A 25,470-nucleotide genomic window follows, 5' to 3' on the forward strand; every position below is an offset into this window, starting at 1 on the left:
CGTTTCCGCTAACAATAAATTTTTTCGTTAAAATGTTATCAGACTCTTATCAATATATCGACTTAGCAGATAGAGTATCGATAGCACTAGCACATATGTGTAGATGTTTTCTAAATAATAAGTTTTAATATTTTATTTATTATCCACTTGATACTTTAAAAGTGCAACAAACACACTCCATATGGATGATCTCAATCCCTTGGCTGGCACAGCACATCTGCTGGAGGAAGTAGACAGTATGCATTGTTGACCATTGACAAAGTGCCGGCAAGAAAATATTTAATTTGATTAAAAACTTTACAGAGAAGCTAATGGTTCTGCTACGAGATGGACGCACTTTAATCGGCTACTTACGATCGGTGGATCAGTTTGCCAACTTAGTATTGCAGCGAACAATTGAGCGGATACACGTTGGAAACGAGTACGGTGACATTCCGCGTGGGGTTTTTATAATACGGGGTGAGAACGTAGTGCTGCTGGGCGAGATTGTAAGTAATGGTCAGTCCATGCCAAATTTATTTCTAATAGCCTCTTTTTAGGATCGTGAAAAAGAGCAAAAACTACCATTGAAGGAAATTTCTGTGGATGAAATACTAGACGCACAGCGTCGAGAACAGGAACAGCGTCAGGAGAAGCACAGGTTAGTGTCAAAGGCACTCAAAGAGCGCGGTCTGGCTGTCAATGCGGATATCATAAACGAGGATTTTTGTTAGATTAAGAACATTTCATCGATTTTTGTCAGTTGTATATTTGTACTTCATAAAAATCTATTTAAAAACTAATTATATACAAGAAGTTGCTACGTCTTCCATTTTAATTATGCGACCCAGACCCCTGAATCGTCGTCGTCGTCGCCGCCGCTTCTTCAATCAATATGTACTTCTCCAGTATTTGATACATTTCTACTTTAGCCTTGATTTTATGCCGCCGTGACAATTGCCGCAGGTAGGCAGCCACGGATTTGCAGAAAAAATCATCTTCAGTCTCGTTGTGTGCCACAACGGGAGTAGATATCGTCTCAAAGCTAGACAAGGCATCTGATTTTATGGCTGGCAAATGCTCGCGTTCAACGCTCATATTTGGCAAGCAGACCATATAGTTAAGGTCCGCATGTGTGTGCTCCGTTTCGGACGAGGAACGATCCGCCACTGTTGTGGATGTGGTGGTTGTTGTCGTTGGTGCTTCTGTGTGCACTGTTACTAATGCTGGTGATGGACGTAACGTGGGCAAAGGCTTTTGCTGAGCAGTTTCTGTATCGGCCAAGTAGTCATCATAGGAAACATGCTCGTCAGCATCGACCTCATCGGCTTCCGCGAGCACAGAGTAACTTTCTGATTGTGTAGTCTGAACCTCTAACTTGGTGTCTGCATCAAAGTTGTGTTCACTTTCTTCGTAGTTCTGTGAATCATCCAAATCTGGGTCTAGTAATATTTCCGGCTTTGGGCGTGCTATCAGTCGTGGTTTCTTAACTTCCGATTTAAGCCAACTTGTTGGTGTATCGTCGCGACGGCTGCGCTCACGTCGCTTACGTACGAATTCTCGAAGAAAGTCCATTTGTCGGAAAAACTCATTTTTGCCGAAGTCGGAGGCGGGATGCAGTCGCATTTGCTTGAGCTCTCGCGAATACCGATCTCGTAGACAAGTCCATCTGCGTCGGGCATCTGAAGCGGAAATTTTTAACGTATCTGCAACTTTCGCCCAATCTTCCTCTTTACGCTGCGAAAGGCGAAAGTCTTCATGTCTGTGGTCGTAAAGCGATGGAGTGGATCGTATAGTGTGTATGAGTGTGACATCCGACTCATCTAGGGGTCTGTGGTGGGCGCTCATTATACTTTGTTAATTAATTTTCAACATATTTTCAATAATATTTATAACTTTGTTTTTGTTAGAGATGAGCAAACTATAACCAATAAATATCGAGACGTATTAATCGAATATAAAGTAACCGTTAAAAGATCTAAGGCTAATGGTATATTGACCCCGGATTAAAGATATTTAATCAACCTTGTTGAATGTTACATGCTAGCACAAGATATGTATATAAATATAGTAATTGTGTGGGAAGAATTCTTATGTCTCGGATTAAGCAAGATCAACCTCGTCAAGCTATCAACTGTCATCCACGCTGTGATTCGATTAAATATTAGGCAACCCTCGGTCGTCAGCCATTTTTTCACGCTTCATGCGAAAAAATTGTGAAAAACTCAAGTAGAAATTGTGTGAAACGCTTTTAAATAGTTGCAAAAGTTGAATTATACTTTATATAGTATGCAAATTTGAATATTGTGCGTGCGTGTTGTGTGTGAACATCGAATTCGACTATGGAAACGGTTGTCGCCTTCAATAATGAGGTAAGTTGCAATTGTTCTATATGTACATACATATATATGTATGTTTGTATGTTTGCCTACTTACCTGCATATTTACACACGGGGGTGTATTTCTGCTATATGTAGTTGTGTAATTTGTTGCATTCGTGAATATAGTAGACCTTACACAGGCAACATGCATTTTCTTTACCACACCTTATGAACCAATATGCTTTCTTTCAGCTCTCCGGGCTCTACGACAGCCGGCCGCCGATATCCAAGGCGAAAATGGCCGCCATCACTAAGTCGGCAATGCGTGCAATTAAATTTTACAAACATGTCGTGCAGAGTGTCGAAAAGTTTATACTTAAATGCAAGTCAGAGTACAAAGTGCCGGGCTTGTATGTCATCGATTCAATAGTGCGCCAGTCGCGGCACCAATACGGAACGGAGAAAGATGTGTTTGCACCCCGCTTCCAGCGCAATCTACCGGAAACCTTTGCCAATCTGTTTCGTTGTGCACCCGAGGATAAAAGTCGCATTATACGTGTGCTTAATCTGTGGCAGAAAAACAATGTCTTCAAATCAGAAGTCATACAGCCCATATTCGACTTGGCAGATCCCAATCATCCTATTTACCATCAAATGATGGCAGCCAACAATGCTGGTGCAGGTCCCAGCGGAAGCGGTGGCGGTCATAACATGTCTGACATTTCTGGTGGCAACGCAGCTAATGGTCTGAATGCCTCTGGTTTAAGTAACTTGGATCTAAGCGCAGCAGAAGATAAGATGGGTGGTGCTATGCCAGATCTATCGGTGAGACAGCCCGTAGCTTTAGCATTGGTAATGAGATTAATATTAAGTTTAAATTACTCTTTGTAATTTTTTTTTAAGAATTTTAACCACTTGTAATTTAATATTTAACCGTAAGTTTTGTTATTGTTATATTTGATCTTTCTGAAATATGTCTTGCCTAACTAAAGTGCGCCCACTCACAGCTTAGCCATGAAAAATGCTCCAGCTCCAGTCGGCGGCACATGGAGCAACATTATATGAAACGTTCGCATCAACATAATATTAGCATGTCTATGTCAGCTTCCAGTTCAAAGAGAGAGAGTCGTTTTGAGAACAGCAACAGCAGCAAATCTCATCACCATAAGTACAGCAAGAGTACACATGATCTAGACTATGACATGCGTGACTTTATAGACGAAGACGACGGAGATATGGGAGATGATCATCACTTTATGGGCGATGATAGTCCACCAGGCTCAACAAATTTGTTAGACGTATGCCCAGCATTTACGAATAATTTAACATTACTTTTAGTTTTGTCTCTGTTTATTTTGAAAGAATCCTATTACATACATTTATTAATTTGATCAATTAAACTTTCAGAACAACAACTTGAAGCAGCTGCTAAATGATCCCAATGTGCTGCGTCAACTGCAAACATTGCAAAATTTTCAAAAGTTCAAGCAGGAGGAAAACCAAAAACTACGCTATCAGGATGACGCACTGCAGCAACACTTGCAAAATGTGCTCAAGGTGGATGCAAATATAACTAACTATGCCTTCTTTTATTTATAACATGCATTTTTATATAATCTTTAGGGTACAGCAGGAATGCCGCCGGGCATGGTCATGAATATGCACAATGATGGGACGGACATGAACAAGGATGTGGAGTTTATATCGGAGCAGCAGCCAATTGAGGTATGCAAAACTGCCTTTTTCTATACATTTCTAAATTAGTGGGTATTGTGTATACTTTTGATTGAACAAAAGTATAGACAACCAAGCTGCAGACTTGTGATTGTTGTTGTAGGCTACTATCATTTTAAAAAAAAAGTAAAGAGAAGTAAAGCAAGAAAATGTAATTCCAATTACACTTATTGCCCTGTGTGCTGCTGACGTGCCCGAAAAAAGGAGAACAAACAAAATGTTGTTATACAATGAATGGGGTGGGGCTGGGTGGATAAAGAAATGTTTCAAGTTTAACAAAAGCAATCATTTTAATAATTAAGATCTACATTGATTCAATGTGACTAAACAATTAGTTTCAATTATCACATTTTAAATTAAAAATCTCTAAAGCATTGCATATATTTCCATTAGTGGAAATTAATTTAAATGTTTTTGCATACAATACAATTTATAAAAATAAAAAAGAATTAAAATCTATACATGGTAAATTAAAAGTACAAAGGTAAGGTTAAAAAATATCCGGCGGAGGCGATAGTAACGATGCTTGAAGCCCCAGTATAACAACGTTTGGTAAGTTTCTTAATATGTAAAAATCACGACCCAAATAGAAAAACAAAAACTTGCTCGAAAACGCATTATAAATGAAATTTATAAGAACGCCAAAGCTAAATGTAACTTGTTAAAACAGAAAAAGGCCAGAAACACACGTCAACACGCCAAGAATGCAGTAATTTTTTTTTATTCCAAAAAATATATATATTTTATAATATATGTATTTAATCCGAAAAATCCAAAACAAATAACCAACATCCCAAATCCTAGTTCCCAATCCATCACCGCATTATTTGTTTTATGCTTAAAAAGTTAACGTTTATATCACATCCTCTTTCTCTCTTTTTCGCCTCTTTTAAATGGTTTGCAAATCACACTCTAAGCAGGTTATCAATCTGGATGGCAATGATTCGCGTAGTCCTACACCCGATCGTGATCGCTACAAGCGCAGCCGACGCAGCAGCCGAAGTAGGTCCCCTCGCAATCGTGGCGGAGGTGGTGGTGGCGCCAATGATCGTGACCGTGGACGGCGACGCAACTCTCGCTCACGAAGCCGCTCTCCACGTTCCAGTCGTAGACGTGGCTCACGTGACCGAGATCGTATGGAGCGCAGCAATCGAGATAAGGAACGTGATCGTGAGCATGAGCGCGAACGCCGCAAAAAGGGATTACCTGAAATTAAGAAGGAACAATTGAGTGGTAAATATAAGAGCAGAAGAAATATGCAGTGATATCATCAACAACACTGCATCTTTTTTCAAAACCCAGATCATTTTCGAGGTTTCTTTTTTTTTTTTGTTTTTTTTTTTAATTTATAATTTTTATGGCACAAACTTAAATTTATCTTTTTCATTCTACAGCTCCTTGGCTCTGTTGACGTGTGTTGTTCTTAATGTTGTTGTTATTATGTGTTGATTAGCTTTGATTGTTCATTTGAGATCAATCTATTTGACATCTAACTTGGCATTATCTTATGAATCATTCTATATATATACTGCACATACCCCTGAAGCGTTTTTGAGCAAAGTTTTTGATTACTAAATGAATTGATAAAAAAAAAATCATTTATAACGTTCTATTTAAACTATATAAATAATGATATACATATATAACCATATCGCTTTGATCTAAGCAATTTATGATTGTGTGTGTATGCTAAGGCAAGTGCCGGGAATTCCCCCACATGTTAAACACACCTCGATACACAAAAATAAGGCAACTAAAAGCTACAACTCCACGCAGAGCCCACAGAGCTTATAATGTACATATAGAAAAATATTTTTTTAACAAGGACAGTAGAAACTCGAAATGCAAAATGTTATAATGAAAAAAAGAAGCACACTACCTTACAATAGAAATTTAAGGCATGATCTGCCATCATTCATGAATCCTGCGATCGAAACCCATACCTTCGGTTCCTGTTAATGAATTATAAATTGCCAGTTTTTCACTTGACAAAAATTAAGACAAAGAGCAGTTCAACCAGCATACTTTGTATACATATCAAAATAATTGATTAAATATTTAACTATATCAAAGATTTCCATTTTAAGCAAATGACCTTTAATGGTTGGATTTCTTGATACACTTAGACTTTCTATATTCTTAAGAAAAAAACTTTATTTGCTTCGACTGGAAGTATGTCTAGCTATTATAGTCTCTGAGATCTTATTGCTCATTCATACAGAGACATAAAAGTATAATTAATCATTCGGCTCTTAATCTTGCTGATCAAGAGAGAGCTTACCGTCATTTATTTTTTTTTTTTAGAAAAATGTTAAATATTTTACATTATTCGAGTGTCGACTGTAGCTGTGTCCTTATATCAAATAGATTTGCAAAAATTCTAAAACATTTGCTGCCAATTCTATTTACAGTGTGCAGCACGACGCTGTGGGTGGGTCATCTCTCTAAGCTGGTATGCCAAGAAGAGTTGTCAGATACTTTTGGTGAATATGGCGATATCGTGAGCATCGATCAGATTGTGCCCAGGGGCTGCGCCTTTATTGTCATGAATCGGCGCCAGGATGCGCACAAGGCTATGCAATCGCTAAAGAATCACAAGCTGCAGGGCCGCGCCATTACCATCTCTTGGGCCGCTGGCAAGGGTGTCAAGAGCAAGGAGTGGAAGGACTTCTGGGATCTGGAACTTGGCGTTACGTATGTGCCTTGGAATAAGCTTAGTGTAGATACGGATCTGGATAGCCTAGAGGAAGGCGGCATGTTTGATGAGGACACCATGCCCTCTTGGATGAAGCAGAAAATCAATCAGGGCAAAAATGTGAAGGACAACAAGGCACACACCACCGATATGAGTACGGCACCGCCTGTAGCACCACCCAGCTTGCTGTTTGGCATTGACACCACACAACCGCCGCCAGTGGCTCCCCAAGCGCACGGAGCACCGCCTGCTGCTCTTATACGCGGACAGTTCCCAATGGGTCCTCCACCCCCACTAATGGGTCAATATCCGGGTCAGTTTCCAAATCATCCCATGGGCGGCGTAGGCATGCCGCCCAATATGGTGCCGGGCATGCCACCGCCAATGATGATGCCAACCAATATGATGCCAGGTTTTCCTGGCATGGCTGCGCCGCCACCACATCCCATGGGACTTCCGCCCGGTGCACAGTTTCCGCCTCCAGGCTCAGTGCCGCCTCCAATGTCGGCTGCGGGCCCAGCTGCGAGCAATGTAAGCGACGATCAAATGGACATAGAAATGGAGCTAGAGGATGCAGCGCCAGCGGTACCTGCGCCACAGCAGCAGCCGCCCAACTTCAATCAGCCGCCACCCATATTTGGAGCTGGACCAGCAAATAATGTGGATGCAGCAGTGGCAGTAACGGGCAATGAACTGCACTTCCAGCGTGAACGCCCTAGAGGTCCAAGTGGAGCTGGCTCGCGATGGAGTAGTCGCGATGACGTCGCTGAAGCAGCAGAGCGCTGGCGCAATGAGAATGGCGGGGGTGGAGGACCGCCAGCTATTGGTGGTGGCTTTAATGAGGCACGCGCGCGTCTTAATCTTAACACCATGGATCAAGGGAATATGCCACCACGGCCCGATTTCATGGGTGGCATAGGTAAAGTCTAAGCAGCAAGTTGCTTTTAAGTCCTGTTGATTTTAATATGTTCTTATGTTTACAGATTTTGATAATCGTGGACCGCGGGGCATGGGCCCAGGACCACGCAATCATAATGGCAGCGGGGCAGGTGGAGGTGACTTCTTCCAACCGAATATGAATCAAAATCGCTTCAACCAACCTACGAGCTTGATGCAAATGCGCATACCGCCACCCGTGGCGTTTAATCAACGCATGGGCGGACCAAGTGGCGCAGGCAATGGTGTGTCTCCCATGTTTATGCGTAATCAAGGTGGCGGAAACGGCGGTAGACAGCAGGGACCTGGTAAGCACTCGACATAAGTTAAAATATACTTGAAATTAAAATACTAAAAATTATTATATCTCTTAAAGGTTTCTTCAACACACGCAATCCGTTTAATGATGGTCAACGGAATCGAAGCGGCGGGCGTGGCTTGGGACGTAGCGGTCGCTGGAGCGATGATGAGGATGATAATGGCAAGAACATCAACAATAATAATAACAATAACAACAATTTTAAACGTGGCCCTACCAATCGCAATGCGCGGGGTGGTCGTGGTGGACAGCGCAGCGAAGAGCGTGAACGCGTTGGTAACAATAGACGTGGCTCCAGAGATGAGAGCAGTCGCAACTCTATAAGCTCTACAGATGAAAACGCCGCAGCCAAGCCAGCTGAAGCAATAAAAGAGGCGCCCGTTGCTGCCAAGAGTGAACAGGTTGCGGAAGTTTCGACCAACGCAAAATCATCACCGATAGCAACTGAAGAGGATTGGGATCGCGAGCTGCAAGAGTACGATGCGAGAATGGAGGCGCAACGAGCTGCTGAATTAGCTGCTGCTGAAGCTAAAACAGTACCCGAGGCTAAGGCTGTAGCTGTAGCTGAAGTTGAAGCTGAGCGGGAGACGGATACGGACATATTTGCCAAGCCAGCTGTGCAAGATACGGCTGCGACGTTCAAACCAAAGGCTGCTTCCCCTGTGTGCACTCCGCTATATGATGAACTGCCACCACCTTCGGCACCCAAGCAAGCACAGCCTGAAGAGCGATCACAGTCGCCGTCACCACCGCCTCCAAAAAGCAGAAGCCCAATGCCAACAATAGAAGAGCCAGCAATAGCGTCACCATCACCTGAAGCTGCACCTATGGACAACTCTGCACATGCAGAGGCACAAAAAATCGACGCTGATGATGAACAGCATGAGAGCGCGGATGCGTCGCAGACATAGAAGATTGATTGACGACAATGACATTGACTACGAAGGTGACCATAACAAGCCGTACAAGCAGAAAAACTATCGATAATTTATAATTTCCTTATTCATAATATGTTACGTATCTGCATTGAACACATACTTTGCAAGGATTTACGATTTTACAATTATTTTCGCCCGCAACACATTTCTGCTGTTACAGTTCACAAAAAAGATTGGGCTTCTCTAAGAGCCGTTATAACAAGAAATAGTTAAATATAAAAGGCTAGTACTTTTTCAGACCCACAACACTTACACATATTTAAACAGATGACGGCAGAGCAGGAACAAAATCTAGCAAATAATTTAGGAGAAAGGCAGATAGATACAAAAGGAATGGATGAGAATGTTTTACAAGACAGATTATACAGCTCCCCCATACAAACGCCTGAAATGTTTATAATTTTTGTTATGTATATAATTTTAAGCAGCTATTTAACTCATAAATTGTTTCTAATGCGCAGATCTTAGGTACACGCATAGTACTGTACAACTGAAATACAAATATATCATTACAAGTATATATAAATAAAGAAAATGTAAACAAATATATCAAGTATTTTGATTTTTTAACGACAAATTTTATTTAACATTACAGTGCTCATTTTGCATGAGCTGCTCAAGTTCCCATCCGATAAGCTATCGATATATTATCGAGTTCAATGCGATTACACTTTGGAGTACGAAAATCAGTTTTGCAACACTAGTTAAAACTACGCAAAAGCTAATCAATATTAATGTTTTAAATATATGTACGTATTATATTATATCAAAGTGCTGTGCCAAAGAATTCATACACAAACGCTTACGAATATATAAATAATACAGGCCACAAGCACTAATCGTGGTAAATGAAAAAGTGTTACAGAAAGAAAAATATCCATACATCTTGTGAATAAGTTGATTACAAAACGGCGAATACAAAACAGAAAACGTGTGCAAATTTTTGCTAAGATTAAATAAAACATGTATGTGCATGTATTTTCAATATATACACGCATACACATGTACTTATGTACATGCATCTAAATGTGAGGCGCGCGAGTGTGTGCAGAGTGTGAAAATTATACATAAGTACATACCTATGTACATATACATATATGTACACACGAGTGGGGCTACCGCCAACAAGCCCCACATAGAAACACTTTTATTAAGTGTGTGTGAGTGTGTGTGTGTATAGATGTAATGCTATTGAGAAACGTAACCGTGTGTGCATGTTGGCAGCTGGCCTGACATCGTCATCCCAGGAGCACCAAGCATCCTTATTTCGTTTCCTGTAACCAATGCGCTCTCAGTCTCTTGCTCGCTCTCTCGCGCGCTCTTGTTGCGCCCCTGCCTGCAAATGTGGATGCTGTTTTGTCAACAGCCAACCCCTCTCTATCCTAACAGGCATGTCAGGCTCAGCTCCAACAGCAGCACAGCAGCCAGCAGCTAGTTATATTGCGTTTTCATCGCGTCGCAGTCCACAACGCGCTGTGTACTTTAAACAACTTTTCACTTTTTGCATTGTTGTTGTTGCTATCCTTGCTTGGGGTTTGTTGCTGTGTGTGTTTTTTTTAGAATATATAAATGTAATGAAATTTACAAAATGTTTTGTTTATGCTATTTCTGTATATCAAGGGGATATTACGTTGGCACTGCGTTTGCTTATTATCGAACTGACGAAGCCGGCGTCAATTAACTAATACGGGCGCAAAATGCATGAACATGTGTGCAAACAAACAAACAAATCATACATACATACATACGTGCTCATATGTACATACAAACGCATTTATCAAAGTTCTTTAGCCTTTGCTTAGACAATCTGAACAGCTGTAAAAATTGGCGACAAGTGATCGCAACAAAGTGTTAAGAACTTAATTGCGAGAGTGTGAGTGAGTGAAAATTTATGCAATGTAAAACAGAAAATAAGAATTCCTTGTTGCTGCAACTATGGAGTTGTATGTACACTCAGGTAGACAACACACTCTTAAATATATGTATGTATGTGCGTATGTATATGCATTATGTACATTTACATATACATTTATCAAATTGGCTTTGGCAAGAGTAACCCCCTTTTATTTTCATGTTTTACCTCCAGGCCAGGCCGCATCATTGCCATTGAAGCCCACACAAAATCATTCAAAATTCAGTTGGCTGTCACCAAAGCTTTAACAACTATACCAACGCAAATACATGCATATTGCTAAATATGCATACACTTAAAAAAAAATGCGTAACAATTTAAATAATTCAAATGTGTGGAATAATATACATACATATATTATAAGTCACGTGGGAAAAATGGCCATATCTTATGAGTTGTTTTTTTCTATACTAAGGACAATATTTTTAAAGTGTACTTGATAAGTGCATGCATTTTTTGTGTATGCGTGTGTATGCTAGACGTCATCAGTAAGCTGAGTTTCCGGTACCGTTGCCGTGTAAGTTTTTATGCTCTTTTCATTCTGTTGCGCTCCACTTTTGGATGCTATTTATAACCACATTCACACACACACACACACATGCCGAACATGCGCTAGGATGTCTGCTCTCCTTTAGCCTCGATGGCTCGATGGGCCAGCTTCCTTCAAATCTGTTCCGCTTCCGTGGCTCTAAAATGTACGTGCGTGTGTATGTGAGTTTTACAGCGCAGTCGCAAATCGTTGTCCCCACAAAAATATGCCTAACGGGTTGACGCAACAGTCTCTCCGTGTATGTGTGTGTGTGCGATTGAGTGCTTTCACATGTTGAAACCCGTGCAGTTGCCGCTCTTTTATAAATACACACATATCCAAATTCTTTACTGCTTACAGTAAACTTTTTGTAAATTTGGCCAATTTTGAGATCGAGAATATATCTATACATAATGATGTAATAGTCATAAGATCAACGAATTTAAGCCTACGGCTTAATAGATTCCACACGCATACAGACAGGCTGATGAAAACTTTCTGCTGACGTCTAAATGTCTAATGAATGTATTTTTTTCGCTATTGTTATTGTTTTGTTTGGCAGCCTGTTTGGCGCATATATTTATATTTAAAACACAACAGCTAGCATTGTTTATAAAATTTTGCATAATCAGTAAACTCACATACAGAAACACATTAAGAATTTGCTTTGCTGTTTTTGAAATTTTGGCATTTTCATAGTGCTTGTTTTCAAGTTGAATGTCATCTTCTCTGCTAAGGGGTCTCTTGGGTGGAGGGGGTGTAGAAGGCAGCTGCCCCTTTGCCAAGGCAGCTGATCGTTGGGGCGTTGAATGTTTATAATTGTGTATTTTATTTTGTATACTAAATAACTGACCGCATTTCGCCCACACCACAGCAGAAGCAAAAACAACAACAACAAGTGCTTGTGCACAAATTTATAACAACCAAACGAAAGTGCAATACAGAAAACAACAAACAGAAAGACATAAAAATAGCTTAGCCAGCATTTAAGTTTAACAGTCATGTTATCGAATAAGAACTATCGATCTAACTCTGAACTTTTTTCTCGCTAAATTTAGTACTTTTCTATAAGTAAGCATTGAGTGTCAATATTTGAAATCGAACTGATTTCCATTTCAAAAAGCAAGTGTTTGCTTGTATTCTAAATAAGTTTGTGTATATATATATATATATATATATATATATTTATACATATATGTTTGACTGTATAATTGCAGTTTAAGCAGTGAAAGAGTCAGCTCAGCGGGAGGTAATTAATATACGACGCGTGGATAAGTGAAGGAAATGCCGCGCCAGCAGCAGCCATATCGATGCCGTCAAAGTCAACAGAAGCAGCAACAAGGAATATTAACACCGACCTCCAGCATAATTAAATAAATAGGCAAACAAAGATCTCCACTTCCACAGCCACGAAAACATATAATAGCAAAAAAAAAAAAACAGTGCGAACATAAAAGTATCAAACAAACAACAGAGCGTGAAAAACAATTAAATCATATTAAGTAAAGTAACTAATTAAATCGAATTTGTTTTCGCAAAATATTGAATACGAAAATCCATTGAGTGCGTTACAAAATGAAGCGGCGCAATGCGGATTGTGGCAAATTGCGTCGCCCAATGAAGCGCAACAAAATCACAGAAGGCATGTATGGCAGGTGAGTGAAGTGTCCAAATCAGAAAGAGAGCACGAGAGAGAATGCAGATAAATATGCAGAATTCCATGTACACATATATAGCTTATCACCCAATGAATTGATTGTATACATACACATGAGGCTAGATTTGGCTATATTAATAATAGGGGGGGTCGCTGAGGTTGTATACACTCACTTGTGGTAAAAACATTAAATTGTTTATCAAATTGTTTGCAGCTGCAAAAGGCAGAATTAAATCATAAACTGACGAAGAATCTTTTGTTTAAGGAGGAAAAATCGACTTTTGCATACACTACAACATACAATTTTTGTACTTCTTTACTCTAAATGATTTCTTGTTAATAGTTCCTAGTTAGTTCTTGTAATTGATAAAAATTGTGAATAGCACTGACATTGCTTAGTTTTCTCCATATTAGAAATCTGAGATTGACTTTAAATTATTGCGTCATCTTTTGTAAATACTCTGATTACATGATATCATGAAATATGCCAATGATTTATTCAAGGCTTTAATTATTACTATAATGACAAATGTATGCTTAAATTTTTGGATAGATCTTTAGAGTATATTTATACATGTGATATATATCACATGTACGATTATAAAAATTGTTTATAAACGTTTTTTTTTTTTTGTTTTTTGCCTATAATATTAAAATCAAAAGTTTTCATAGTTAATAAAAATTTACGATATATGTATAAATATATGTATATATAACTAAAAACGTTTTTCCCTACAGCACAACTGTCTTGTACATGAAATTTCTTATACTTTGGGCCATTGTCATGGTAGCAGACTTTATGTTTATGTTCCGATTTGAATTCCTGTGGCCCTTCTGGCTGCTCTTACGCTCCGTACACGATTCATTTAAGTACAAGGGACTGGTAAGTTTAAAAGAGAATCTACATAGAAAATTCATTCATAACTGAACTTAATTGATATTTGCAGGCATTTTCCGTATTGTTTGTGTGTATAGCAATAACATCAGATTTGGTCTGCTTGTTCTTCATACCCGTGCACTGGTTGCTCTTTGCCGCCAGCACATATGTCTGGGTGCAGTACGTTTGGCATACAGGTGAGTTTCAGTATCCCATATATATATATACTTATTTATTTCTGTGTGTATTTCATTGCAGATAAGGGCATTTGTTTGCCCACAATTATACTGTGGATGTTGTTTGTCTATCTGGAGGTGGGCATTCGATGGAAAGACAGTCGACATATGCCCCATTTGGATCTCTGTCGGCCATTTGCTGCACACTGGTGAGGCTTTGTTGCTACTAGCTGTTCTATAAACTTGTATTAACTTTACTTTAACTTGCAGCATTGGCTATCCGGTGGTCACGCTGGGCTTTGGCTTCAAGAGCTATGTAGGCTATCGCATGCGTCAGCGCAAGCAGCGTGAGGTGGCCAAGGAGAATGAGTTTTATATGCAATTGCTGCAGCAAGCACTGCCCGCCGATGAAGCTGAAGCAGAGCCACAGTTGATAGCGGCTGTAACGGCAACTTCCACTGGCAGCGGCAGCAATGTTATGGTTCCCAATGGCACGACAGCAGCGCAGCCTGTGCTGACCACTAATCATGCCAATGGCGTACTGTCAAATGCGACAACAACAAATGCAGCACAAGCACAAAATCATCATGAGCATCATCACAACAACAACAGCAGCAGCAGCGGCGCCGGCGCCAGCAGCAGTGGCAGTAATAGTAATCATCATCATCATCATAATCACAACAATAATAACAACAACAACAACAGTAGCAGCAACAGCAAGGATAACAGCGCCGCCAATGAGCAAAGCACAGCGACGTCAACGTCCGTTGCTGCCACAGCGACGACAGCAGCAGCAGCGTCTAGTGCCAACAACACAGCGGCTACTAAACAAGCGACAGTCGCAACAACAGGTTTTTATTGAAACATAATCTCAATTTAAATTGTATACAAATTACTTAAATTATTATGTTTGCGCAGCCACGTCAAATGGTCATGTAGGCAGAAATCATCGACGCAGCATGGACAAGGATAAGCATCGCAACAAAAGCGATACAAACGACAACAGCAGCAAACAGTCGGATGGCGTTAGTATTACCACAGCAAACACAAGCAACAGTAATAACAGTAAGGAGAAGTCAGACTGGGATAGCAGCAGCAATAGCAGCTATCAACAAAAGCAGGAACCGGCAACTAAGGATAAACACGGTGCGCTTGAAGCTTCAAATACAAAACATTTCACATTAAAAATAGTTATATAAATTGATTGCCTTTGTAGACAAAAAGACGCACAATGTGGCCAATGGCAATGTTCTGCAATTTGAAACCGAGGAGCCAACACTGGTGGAGCCTGCGTCACAGATTGAAAAGATGCCCAAGGGTAAGTGGTTAGAGCTGCCGTTGTTACCCAACTGTAACTAAATACGATTTTTAATTCTAGGACGTCGCAATCGCGGCAAAAAGGACAATGCGGCCAAGGACAATCATAACCAGCAGCAGCAACAGTCACAGCAGCAAAAGGAAACAGCTGCCAATAGCAACAACAACAATAATAACAATGATGCCAGCTCTGTTTCCTCTTCCGCCAGCTCCACGTCAAGCAATGCCAATGCTGCATCAACCATTTCGCATATGGCCAGCAAGGTGGTCTCAAAGATCTGCGAGACTTGCCTCAAGCTGGAGGCGGATGTTAAGAAATATCGCGCTGAAATTAGTCATATGAAGCAAATTGAGAACGAGCTGCGTCAGAAGCTCGATGTTAACCTGACCAGCAAATCGTGTTTGCAGGCCAAACAGAAGGAGTGCGATGAGCTAGAGAAGCGCATACAAGAGCTCAACAATGCGCGTCATGGAGATCAGCTGAATTTGCAGAGCTTGGAGCGGCGTCTAAATGAAGAGCGACGACAAAAGCAATCGCTTGACTCGCAGGTGGCCAATGAGCGAAAGGCACGCAAAGCGGCCGAGGAGAAGGCCATGCGTCCCGAGTGCAGCGTGCAGTGTAAGCAGCGGCGCCAGCAATTGGACGACGAACTGAAGCGGCTGCGCACAGAACTCAAGCAATGCGAGGAGGCTAAACAGGTGGCCGTCGAGCATAGTCGTAAATTTGAGCAGGAGGTTTGTGTTTGAGACTCAACAAGTAAATCATAAATGTAATAAATAATTAACTTTTTCAGTATCGAATGCTGGAGGTTAAGGTGCGCACGCGGGAATCGACACAGGCAGATGCGCAACAGCTGATCAATGCGCTCAATACAATGCAGGAGAAAAACTCAACACTGGAGAAGAATCTATCCGCGGAGACGAGAGTTAAGCTGGACTTATTCTCAGCTCTGGGCGCAGCCAAGCGTCAGCTCGAAATATCTGACAGTGAGGAGTCGAATAACAATAAACCATATTTATTATTTCAAGCAAAGCATTTTCCACTTTTCAGGTCATCGTCGCTCCAAGGAGGATGAGGTCATTGATCTCAAGGCCAAGATTGCACAATTGTTGGCTGTTATGCCGGATACGCTCTGCTTGAACACCGGGCCACATGGCCCCGGCGGCAGCATGCTACGCATGAATGACACTCCGCCCTTGCAGTCAGGCGGCCCGGGACCCTCATCACCCATGCTCAGTTTAAGCGCTGCACAGGATTACCAGCAACATCAACAACATCAGCAGCAGCAGCAACATCAACAACATCAACAGCATCAACAACAACAACATCAACAGCATCAACAGCATCAACAGCATCAGCAACATCAGCAGCATCAGCAACACCAACAACATCAACAGCAGCATCAGCAGCAGCAACAGCAGCATCAGCAACACCAGCAGTCCCAGCAGCAGGTGGGACCAGTCTCTCAGCAACAGCAGCAGCAAATGGTGCCGGTAAGCGTAGCCGCTGCTCTTCATGCTGCCAATGCGGCTGCCAACGGCGGTGGCGGTCTATCGAATTTAGATCCCAATGCTAGCGTCTATACGCCCAAGACAGGCAACATGTTGGTGGTACCGCCTGTTGGCATGAATCCCAATGGTACGGATGCCTGACGCCAGCAGCAACGTTCCCATCAACAGCAGCAGCAGTCGTCCTCGTCCTCGCATCAGCTACTGAGACGATAAGTTTGAGATTATTATACTTTATAAACGACAGTAACAAAAAGAAAACAGCAAACATTTGATTTTGGCTATAATAGTCAACTGGCTGGAAACATAAATAATAATGAATGTCCGTACTAAGCATAAGCAGATAATTTCTTTCAAACACACACATACACACACACAAAATTCTAATATTTCCATATAATCAATTACTGTTTAATTGATTGTGAGTAGCAGCTAATTGTTTGACTATTAAAATTCCTAGATAGACTGTGCTTACCCTTCTCAACTGCACATTAAGACGCCTACTGAATCTGTTGTAATCATTCCTTTAAATTACAAGAAGAAAAAAAGAAAATCTGTTGCTAATTATTATTATCAACAATTAGCTGCTGTCTGCAGTCTATTCATATCCTTACACAAAAAAAATAAGTCTCCTGCGATTAGTTATTTTTACTCGTCGCACATCCATACACATACAAATTTGAAAAGGATTTATAAAAATAATATGTGAAACTGAAAAAACTGCATACGTTCTCTGTATATTTTCTCTTTTCTAAAATTAAATTCAATTTTGAAAACGAGCTAGTTGCTAACTACTACTACTCCTACTATTTACTACTTATACTATATTTTTAAAGAACGAAAACAAATTTAAGCGAACGCTGTGAGAGTTGAGCGAAACCCTTTTGAGTGTGATCTTGGCCTTTTTGAAATTATTTGCCGTGAAATTGTTTTTTATTTTTTTATTTAACTTTGATTTTTAATTTAGTTTTTTTCCTATGGCCAAAATTTCTGCCTACGGGCAATGGAATTTTTGAAGTCTGCGCTTTTGATTTACAATTATCTCATTAAATTATTTTTGTTATAAACCTTAAATGTACGCCTACAATATATAGCATTAACTATTTTTGAGAGAGTGAAAAAAAAAAACAAAAACATGTTTCTTTTTAAGTTTTTAATTTATTTTTGCTGTTCCTAAACAAAAACAAAACGCAAGTTGCAAATACTTGAAATTTAATTGCAAACGAAAACAAATCTACAACTATTTTGTTTAAAAATAAAGCTAGTGAAGCTATTAAACAATTTGTACTTATAATTTTCCTTAAATTTTCTATACGGTATATATTTATTTAAATATTTTAAACGCAGTAAGCTTTTACTAATATGTTGACTAAAGAAAATTATAATTATATTAGTCGCAGCTTAGAGCTAAGGCAAGCTACACTGTAAATTATTTTCACAAAGATGATCTACTATATGCTGCAGAGTATCTCAACAGCCATACTAACTTTAATTAGCGCAGTATGGTCTGTGGAAGGTAAGGCTTGGCTATAGCTTAATAGTATCCTCTCAAATTATTTGTTCACAGAGACATTAATTAGTTTTATGATGTCGAGCTTTTTATACACCATGCGCTTTGCTTGCCACCCGTTGATGGTGCTGCCTATGCTTCTATGCACCTACTACGTAATTTATAAGAATTGGCGTCCGCGTGTGCCAGGAGAAGCAAATATAACGCGCACACCACGCGTACAATCCTATCGCAGTCTGGGCAGCATATCTTCACGCAGCAATGACAGCCATGACTTGGAGACCTTTGGCTCTGAGGAGGAGCACAGCAAACGCAATTAAGAACACTTCATAATTTTTATAAATTTATGGTTTATTCGCATATAATACTACACAGCTGAACTTAACTTATGCTTAGCTAAGATTAAAACTAAACTATAATATACATTATTTATGATTTTTGTAAACTGGCAGTGTCAATTTTGCTTAGGGATTCTGCTACTTTGACTAGCATGGCATTGTTTTGTTGTGCAGCTGTAGTATTAATCCAGCCAGAAAGATGCTGTATGTACTTGTCTACATTTTCCATATTTAGTTCACTAGGCTCGTGCGGCGGCGGCGTGAGAGCCAGTCCACCTAGCGCCGCTACCAATTTTTGTCTTAAATTTCTTAGATACTTTTCCAAACGCATATGTTCTTCCTTTAGCTCGGTCACTTCACCCGTTACCTTGGCTAGACCAGCCTTTGTATTGTCCACATGCTGCTCCAGCACTGCATTTTGCTGCTCTAAATCAGTTTTAGCCTTGCGCAGCATACGCAATTCGTTTTCTGTGCTGCGATTATGTTCTATGAACTCGTTTGTGTATATGGGTATTTCACCCGTAAATGGGCGTGTCAAGGCGCTGACATTAAGCGCTGGCGGTGTGGGTGTGCGTATTACTTCTGGCTTAGGCTCCACCACAGTTGCCAGCATAGGCTCACTGGGTGATGTTTTGATATTTGTTTTTTTAGCCACTTCACCATTGTTGTTGTTGTTGTTGGGTTTCTCCTTGGCTATGCTTGCATTTTTGTTATCCACCTTTTTAGCCTTGGCCAACTCGTTGGCCACAATTTCGGGATGCTCCTTAAAAAATTTTTGCATTTGTTCTTGATATCTAAAAATAAGTTTTGACATGGAATACAAAATGAACTGACACTAAAATTTCAAATATATACAAAGCCTTATCCTTGGCCGCCGCCTCCAGATATGGTGTCCTACGGTCTTCAGTCAGTTGATGCCACTCCAGACCAATCATTTTTGTATGTTCCAGCGCTGTCAGATTCGGCAACTCACAACGCAACTGCTCGCGGCGATCATTCATGAATCTCACGTAGCCATTAAGCGGCATTTTGGGTGCACCGGCTACATTAATTCGGCGCTGCGTCAGCTTCTTTAAATCTGCGTCCATGTTATCACCCCCTGCTACAGCATTGCGAGCCTTGCCTTTGCTTTTGGGTTTTTTTGTTGCCGTCGCTGTTGCCTTGCTAGTGTCTGGTGATTTTTCCTCTAAATTTGGATGGTCTTCGCCATTTTCTTCATATTTTAATGCAGGCGGCAGAGCAGTTGTGTCATTTTCTTCTTTAACTTCCATATTTATTTGCAATTTCTTAAGGAGTTTCAATTCACAGTCAGCAGCTGACAAACCAACCAGGGCTACACTAACACGCTTTTATGCGTCCCACACACGATAGCTTGGAAGTCGGATTATCGTAGCCCTCATACAGTACATGTAGACTTGTTTACATTTCTTACCAGGGCTGCAATAACACGCACAACGTGCACAACGTGCTGCGAATAATATTTAAAATTAATAAATAAACTTATTTATTAATAACCCGAAATGAGTACTGCCAAGATTCCACCGCTTACCTACAAGGTGATAGCCGAATGTTCCGTCTCCAAGGCGCGAGCTGGTTTAATGACATTAAGGTACGTTGGTAGTTTGCAAGTTATTAAATTGTTTAACGTTTTTTATTATATTTTTATTTTAGACACAGTGAGGTGCGCACACCAGTGTTTATGCCTGTTGGCACACAGGGAACGCTAAAGGGTGTGCTGCCGGATCAGCTAATTGAACTGGACTGCCAGATACTCTTGGGCAACACCTATCATCTGGGACTGCGACCCGGCATTGAGACACTGCAGCACGCTGGAGGCTTACACAACTTCATGGGTTGGCCGCGTGCCATATTGACAGACTCTGGTGGTTTTCAGATGGTGTCACTGCTAGAGCTGGCAGAGATTAATGAGCACGGTGTCAACTTTCGTTCGCCGTTTGACAACAGTGAGTGCATGCTGACTCCAGAGCACTCAATGCAGATACAGAATGCCATCGGCGCTGACATAATGATGCAATTGGACGATGTGGTTAAGACAACAACAACGGGACCACGCGTGGAAGAGGCTATGGAGCGCACAATTCGCTGGGTAGATCGCTGCATAAAGGCCCATGCCAGAAATGATGACCAATCACTGTTTCCAATTGTGCAAGGCGGACTAGAGATCCCATTGCGTGAGCGCTGTGTTACAGCATTAATGGAACGTGAGGTACGTGGATTTGCCGTGGGCGGACTAAGTGGTGGTGAGAGCAAGCATGATTTTTGGCGCATGGTGGATGTCAGCACAAATCACTTGCCGCGCGACAAGCCGCGTTATCTAATGGGCGTAGGGTTTGCTGCGGATCTGGTGGTCTGCGTTGCCCTTGGTATTGATATGTTTGATTGTGTATTCCCTACACGCACGGCGCGCTTTGGCTGTGCTCTAGTCAACAAGGGACAACTTAATCTAAAGCACCAAAAGTATAAACATGATATGCAACCTATTGATGCTGCCTGTGGTTGCAGCACCTGTAAGCGCTATACACGATCTTATCTACATCACATTGCCACCAATGAAAGCGTTTCATGCTCACTGCTTAGCGTGCATAATGTCGCCTATCAGTTGGGTTTGATGAGCTCTATGCGGGACGCAGTGCAGCGAGATGAGTTCCCCCAATTTGTGCGCGAGTTTATGGCGGAGCATTTTGATCAAGAACCCATACCAACTTGGATACGTGAGGCACTTGCTGCTGTGTGCATTGAGCTGCCAGCAGATGCCACAATAGAGACAAAGGTAGAAATCAGTGCGCCAACCTCACCACCGAAAGATTTAAAATTGTCGTCTTAGTTGGGTAAATAAATATTGATTTGTTTTCATAAAACCAAATTAAACAAAATATTTGTTAGAAAAAATATTAAGTATTTTTAAATTGCTGCACAGGCTTTGTAAAGCCCCAACTGAGTGAGTAGCCAGTTATAATAAAAATGTAGGTAAATATTATGATTACTACTTTCCCCTTCCTAATTACATTCTGGCTACACCGATGGCTGGATATTGAAACAACCAACAAAATCACGCAATAGCACGCTTTACTTTAAACAAAAGCAGTCAGACCGTGACGTCACTTAAAAGTGGCGTGATTCGTCAGACAGAGCGAAAATGACCCACGTGAAATTAAATAATCTGAACTTCAATTTCCGCTTTGTGTATATGTAAGTACACATATATATATATTTTAGAATCTTGTGTTTGTGTGATTATGCATATTAGATTTGAGCACATTGAAATTAAAAGTTAAGAGGGTTACGCCTATGTGAATATGACATGTGTTACATATAAATAGAAACTAACAAATTAGCTTAGCACTTAAATATTACGTCCAATATCATATATGGTAAAGCCTTCAACGACAAATCCTGTACAATTTCTGAGAAGTATTTAACTTAACTTTAACAGCTAAAACACTTAAGCTACGAGGCGGCCAGCCGTATTCAAAATGAACTAACATTACGTTTTCTATTGAAAAATTTACGTTCATATTAAACTGGGGAATAGCTCATCAAAGTTACTCTCCCAAAGGAATTCATCTTCCTCGCTTGCGGGCATATTAACATCGCTATCCAAGTGTGTAAGCGTTGTGGATGCAGGTGAGCCCATAATGGATTCATAGCCATGATCCGAGATGGCCGAATGCATGGACAACGCTGGAGATTTGGCTAGCGGTGAAATGGCCTTTACACGCGGACTGAGAAAACTTTCCATAGGCTCGAAATTAAGATGGCTTGTGGTCTCATCATCTGATTCATCAGTGGCATTAATAACACTGAGGAACACCTCTGTGGGCGAAGTGGCACGAGGCGGGCACATGGCTTCTGTAGAATCATCGCAAGCGCTAACACCATCGCCATAAATTATCTCAACCGCCTCGTTAATGGGTTCTGTATCATCATCCATAACAATGGTGATGGAATTAGTTTTTGCATCGTAGGTGCCATACACGGTGTCCGGTGTGGGCGCCTGAATGAAAGCAGCTGCTGAAATTATTTTCGTTTTTGTCGTTGGGGGCTTCATCACTATATTGGTTGCTGAAGCTTTCTTTTGTTGGTTTTCATTTATCTGTGACACTTGTTTCCTTGGGCTGCTCCTGTGCTGCACTGTGGTCTGCATGTTTTTGGTGTTGCTGTTTAGGCCATCAGCTCTATGCCCGTGGGATTCCAGGCGCTCTGCTGCGGTCCCCACCACTGGTCTAGGCAATCGCTCTGTGATGCCTTCATCTTTGGTAGCATCTGGCTCGCACGCTTCAGTGCCTGTTTCCAAGTCTGCGGCGATATCTGCGAGTAGGCTTTCGGCCAACTCTTCGAGCCGTCGCGCGTCGAATTCTTCGTCGTCGACGAGCAGCATGTCTTGTATAGAAGGCAGAGAGCCACAATTTTCCATAGCGAGGCTGTGGTGTTGCTCTGGTTCAGCTTCGATGCCATGGCACGCGCTGACGACTGTGTGTCCACTTGTAAACCCTGCTGCAGAGGGTCAGCATTGGATGCTGCAGATCCAGTGAGTGTGGACGCACAGCCCTCAGCGCCTACTATGGCACTTAGGCTGTTGCCTTTGGCAAGCTGTTTCATTTCGGCGAGTTCCTGACGCATTTGCTCCATTTCCATGTCCAGTTTCTGATTTTTGGCCAGCAGTGATTCGTTAATGCACTGCAAGCTCATGCATTTGTTTTGCAATATTTCTGTCTTCTCTGTCAGTTCCTTTATCTCAATCTCCATTTCTTCCATGCGCGCCTTTTTGCGATCGCGACTTGTCTGTGCGGCAACGCGATTCTTCAATTTCCTTAAATTATTAAAACCATAGCACCAGTTAGGATTGTTACACTATCACAGCACTAGCTTAGTTACTTACTTTCTTTGCACCTTCTCCTCCCATGACAAATGATCCAAGCGCCGCTTCTTGGTCTTAACAGGTGCTGCTATCATCTCCTCATCCGCAACACTGTTGCATGATGAATCATAGCCCGAGTAGCTCGGCGACTCCGCCTTGGGCAGCAAGGCAGCTGGAGTCATTGGAGCAGGCGCTGGTCTCAGTTTAGGCAATGTATTCATATTCGAGTTTCAGGCTATTTCAGTTATTAACACTGAGTCCAATGTTTTGATTTTATTCTTGCTTGGTTATCCGTATGTGTGAAAAATTATTGTTGCATTGTTGAGGTATCCGCGAGTAATGCGCAGGCTACGAACTTTATCTGATTTTCTGCACCTCAAATCATCCTAATCTCACGCAATTTTCTATTTCTGCCCGAAATGCGCATTTCAACTCTAAGACTTCGTGTACGTGTACTTTAACAATTGGGCTTTTCACTTTAGCTGACGTGTCCAATTCCAGTTAGTTCTTAGTTATGTGTATAGCTGCACCACTCACAATAGGGCTGCAAAACTATCGATACATATTCGATATGTTCGGTTACATCGCTAAAAGATCCAGTGCTGGGTAAGCCGATATACATATGCTCGAATAAATATAAATAATCTTTCATATTTCTTAATGTTATAATATTAAATTGCAATCAATGACTGCTTTATTCATGGATAAGTCTAATAACACCACCTAATGAGCAAGCAGAACAAACAAACATTACGATACCATTGCTGATCTGGAATCTCCTTTAGATTCACGCCACAAACGAATATTGATTTTTAGAAGTCTGGCAGCTCCATCATATTGACGGCTGCTAGTTTTTGGCGGTTTGACTAAAAATCTCAATTTTCAAACAGCTATTACAGAAAAAATGAAAACAATTTGCAAGCAACATTTTTATTCATTTTAAAATCAAAAAAATTTATTTATAATCGCTGATTTAATTACTAATTGGTTAGTGCACTTGCTCTTAAGGAAAGAAATTCGTTAAAACATATGCATGTATTCGAATTGTATATTCTCACATTAGTTCTATTTAAGTAAATTTGTTTGCAACTACTATAATTAATCATGTATATTTGATTATTTTAAATAGTTTTTAAAGCGTAATATTTTTTATTCGTTTCAGTTTGCGTTAACTTTTCGTGAGAGTATTTCGGTAGTTTACAAAGGAAAAAACTTTGCACTGTGGTTGTACAACTTGACAAATGTGCCAACTGAATATAATAAGCTAACTATGATGTTTCGTTTTATATTAATCAATAATAATTAGTTCGTTAGTATTGCTGTATAAAGACAATTCGTTGGAGTTTTGGCTGCGGTTTTTATATAAAGCTTTATCTTTATTATTGTTGTGACAATGTAATTGAAAAATATAATACTAAAAAGTTAAACATTTTTATTTGATAAATCAATTGTGCATTTAAAGTTTTGAAAACAGGAATTAATTTAATATAGTTTCTGTTTATAAGATATATGCATCTCTTGTATTGTATTTTGTCTATTAAGAGTCTTTCTTTAAAAAATAGAATTTCTATGCTTAAATCACTATCATTTTGTAATCTACAACATTTGATATACTTATTTCACAGTATTCTGTGTTTGTGTATGTGTGAATGTCCTCTCTATGGACTTGTTAGTTGATATTGTAAAAGTTTATATATATCTAATAGGTGTTCATTGTTTTGCAGATTGCCCTCGAAACACACTAGTGTAAGTGTTTTATACATAACTATGCTTAATATTTTTTAAATTTGCTTTTTAAGAGTATATTTGTATTGTATATCTCTGTGTGTATGTGTGTGTGTATT

The 25,470-nt window shown here is 40.5% G+C and overlaps 8 protein-coding genes across 15 annotated transcripts; 5 read left to right on the forward strand and 3 right to left on the reverse strand.

Moving 5' to 3' along the window:
* The first annotated feature begins 89 nt into the window (after positions 1–89).
* Positions 90–795, forward strand: LOC108595329 (U6 snRNA-associated Sm-like protein LSm1). Its single transcript, XM_017980549.1, has 3 exons — positions 90–236; positions 304–488; positions 540–795. Exons 1-3 carry the CDS (start codon positions 182–184, stop codon positions 711–713), a joined length of 414 nt encoding a protein of 137 aa, XP_017836038.1. The 5' UTR covers positions 90–181; the 3' UTR covers positions 714–795.
* On the reverse strand, positions 739–1,895 carry LOC108595328. The gene has a single exon (XM_017980548.1). The coding sequence runs from the start codon at positions 1,825–1,827 to the stop codon at positions 814–816; it is 1,014 nt and encodes a 337-aa protein (XP_017836037.1). The 5' UTR covers positions 1,828–1,895; the 3' UTR covers positions 739–813.
* A 295-nt stretch (positions 1,896–2,190) lies between these two features.
* Positions 2,191–9,086, forward strand: LOC108597196 (SR-related and CTD-associated factor 4). 7 transcript variants are annotated; one of them, XM_017983626.1, is made up of 9 exons: positions 2,196–2,351; positions 2,553–3,152; positions 3,293–3,598; positions 3,708–3,857; positions 3,924–4,025; positions 4,955–5,267; positions 6,446–7,648; positions 7,713–7,973; positions 8,042–9,086. In XM_017983626.1, exons 1-9 carry the CDS (start codon positions 2,322–2,324, stop codon positions 8,893–8,895), a joined length of 3,819 nt encoding a protein of 1,272 aa, XP_017839115.1. In that variant the 5' UTR covers positions 2,196–2,321; the 3' UTR covers positions 8,896–9,086. The 7 variants fall into 7 exon arrangements, with proteins under 7 accessions (XP_017839120.1, XP_017839121.1, XP_017839115.1 ...); XM_017983627.1 differs by having other exon boundaries at positions 2,553–3,125; XM_017983628.1 differs by having other exon boundaries at positions 2,553–3,125; positions 3,308–3,598.
* Positions 9,087–9,620: 534 nt separating this feature from the next.
* LOC108597394 (macoilin) lies at positions 9,621–18,021 on the forward strand. 2 transcript variants are annotated; one of them, XM_017983931.2, is made up of 11 exons: positions 9,621–9,671; positions 12,581–13,018; positions 13,759–13,903; positions 13,968–14,094; positions 14,156–14,282; positions 14,344–14,924; positions 14,992–15,219; positions 15,290–15,391; positions 15,452–16,125; positions 16,185–16,377; positions 16,442–18,021. In XM_017983931.2, exons 2-11 carry the CDS (start codon positions 12,939–12,941, stop codon positions 17,041–17,043), a joined length of 2,859 nt encoding a protein of 952 aa, XP_017839420.1. In that variant the 5' UTR covers positions 9,621–9,671; positions 12,581–12,938; the 3' UTR covers positions 17,044–18,021. The 2 variants fall into 2 exon arrangements, with proteins under 2 accessions (XP_017839420.1, XP_017839419.1); XM_017983930.2 differs by lacking the exon at positions 9,621–9,671 and adding an exon at positions 9,682–9,766.
* A 272-nt stretch (positions 18,022–18,293) lies between these two features.
* LOC108595426 lies at positions 18,294–18,817 on the forward strand. The gene is made up of 2 exons (XM_017980654.1): positions 18,294–18,415; positions 18,467–18,817. Exons 1-2 carry the CDS (start codon positions 18,343–18,345, stop codon positions 18,727–18,729), a joined length of 336 nt encoding a protein of 111 aa, XP_017836143.1. The 5' UTR covers positions 18,294–18,342; the 3' UTR covers positions 18,730–18,817.
* LOC108595424 (high mobility group protein 20A) lies at positions 18,758–20,052 on the reverse strand. Its single transcript, XM_017980653.1, has 2 exons — positions 19,603–20,052; positions 18,758–19,541 (listed from the first exon to the last, which is right to left on the reverse strand). The coding sequence occupies exons 1-2, from the start codon at positions 20,016–20,018 to the stop codon at positions 18,839–18,841; spliced, it is 1,119 nt and encodes a 372-aa protein (XP_017836142.1). The 5' UTR covers positions 20,019–20,052; the 3' UTR covers positions 18,758–18,838.
* Positions 20,053–20,236: 184 nt separating this feature from the next.
* Positions 20,237–21,626, forward strand: LOC108595587 (queuine tRNA-ribosyltransferase catalytic subunit). Its single transcript, XM_017980849.1, has 2 exons — positions 20,237–20,356; positions 20,419–21,626. Exons 1-2 carry the CDS (start codon positions 20,268–20,270, stop codon positions 21,590–21,592), a joined length of 1,263 nt encoding a protein of 420 aa, XP_017836338.1. The 5' UTR covers positions 20,237–20,267; the 3' UTR covers positions 21,593–21,626.
* Positions 21,627–21,936: 310 nt separating this feature from the next.
* LOC108597718 (Xbp1) lies at positions 21,937–24,111 on the reverse strand. Its single transcript, XM_017984409.2, is given in 3 exon segments — positions 21,937–23,254; positions 23,257–23,578; positions 23,648–24,111. Coding segments are annotated over 3 exon segments (1,497 nt in total). The 5' UTR covers positions 23,848–24,111; the 3' UTR covers positions 21,937–22,279.
* Between the last annotated feature and the right edge of the window lie 1,359 nt (positions 24,112–25,470).

This window comes from Drosophila busckii, chromosome 2R (genome assembly GCF_011750605.1).
Source record: "Drosophila busckii strain San Diego stock center, stock number 13000-0081.31 chromosome 2R, ASM1175060v1, whole genome shotgun sequence".
Lineage (NCBI taxonomy): Eukaryota > Metazoa > Arthropoda > Insecta > Diptera > Drosophilidae > Drosophila > Drosophila busckii.

What these genes read in the sequence shown, in the direction of transcription:
- LOC108595329 (XM_017980549.1), top strand. Translation starts at nt 182, where the DNA reads ATGGATGATCTCAATCCCTTGGCTGGCACAGCACATCTGCTGGAGGAA. An exon ending in TCTGCTGGAGGAAGTAGACA is followed by an intron (nt 237 to 303) that starts GTATGCATTGTT and finishes AAAACTTTACAG; the next exon opens with AGAAGCTAATGGTTCTGCTA. An exon ending in TAGTGCTGCTGGGCGAGATT is followed by an intron (nt 489 to 539) that starts GTAAGTAATGGT and finishes GCCTCTTTTTAG; the next exon opens with GATCGTGAAAAAGAGCAAAA.
- LOC108595328 (XM_017980548.1), bottom strand. Translation starts at nt 1,827, where the DNA reads ATGAGCGCCCACCACAGACCCCTAGATGAGTCGGATGTCACACTCATA.
- LOC108597196 (XM_017983626.1), top strand. Translation starts at nt 2,322, where the DNA reads ATGGAAACGGTTGTCGCCTTCAATAATGAG. An exon ending in GCTCAACAAATTTGTTAGAC is followed by an intron (nt 3,599 to 3,707) that starts GTATGCCCAGCA and finishes TTAAACTTTCAG; the next exon opens with AACAACAACTTGAAGCAGCT. An exon ending in TAAGAAGGAACAATTGAGTG is followed by an intron (nt 5,268 to 6,445) that starts GTAAATATAAGA and finishes TTCTATTTACAG; the next exon opens with TGTGCAGCACGACGCTGTGG.
- LOC108597394 (XM_017983931.2), top strand. Translation starts at nt 12,939, where the DNA reads ATGAAGCGGCGCAATGCGGATTGTGGCAAATTGCGTCGCCCAATGAAG. An exon ending in GCAGTACGTTTGGCATACAG is followed by an intron (nt 14,095 to 14,155) that starts GTGAGTTTCAGT and finishes ATTTCATTGCAG; the next exon opens with ATAAGGGCATTTGTTTGCCC. An exon ending in AGCGACAGTCGCAACAACAG is followed by an intron (nt 14,925 to 14,991) that starts GTTTTTATTGAA and finishes ATGTTTGCGCAG; the next exon opens with CCACGTCAAATGGTCATGTA.
- LOC108595426 (XM_017980654.1), top strand. Translation starts at nt 18,343, where the DNA reads ATGATCTACTATATGCTGCAGAGTATCTCAACAGCCATACTAACTTTA. An exon ending in CGCAGTATGGTCTGTGGAAG is followed by an intron (nt 18,416 to 18,466) that starts GTAAGGCTTGGC and finishes ATTTGTTCACAG; the next exon opens with AGACATTAATTAGTTTTATG.
- LOC108595424 (XM_017980653.1), bottom strand. Translation starts at nt 20,018, where the DNA reads ATGGAAGTTAAAGAAGAAAATGACACAACTGCTCTGCCGCCTGCATTA. An exon ending in GCGGCCAAGGATAAGGCTTT is followed by an intron (nt 19,542 to 19,602) that starts GTATATATTTGA and finishes ACTTATTTTTAG; the next exon opens with ATATCAAGAACAAATGCAAA.
- LOC108595587 (XM_017980849.1), top strand. Translation starts at nt 20,268, where the DNA reads ATGAGTACTGCCAAGATTCCACCGCTTACCTACAAGGTGATAGCCGAA. An exon ending in GCTGGTTTAATGACATTAAG is followed by an intron (nt 20,357 to 20,418) that starts GTACGTTGGTAG and finishes TTTTTATTTTAG; the next exon opens with ACACAGTGAGGTGCGCACAC.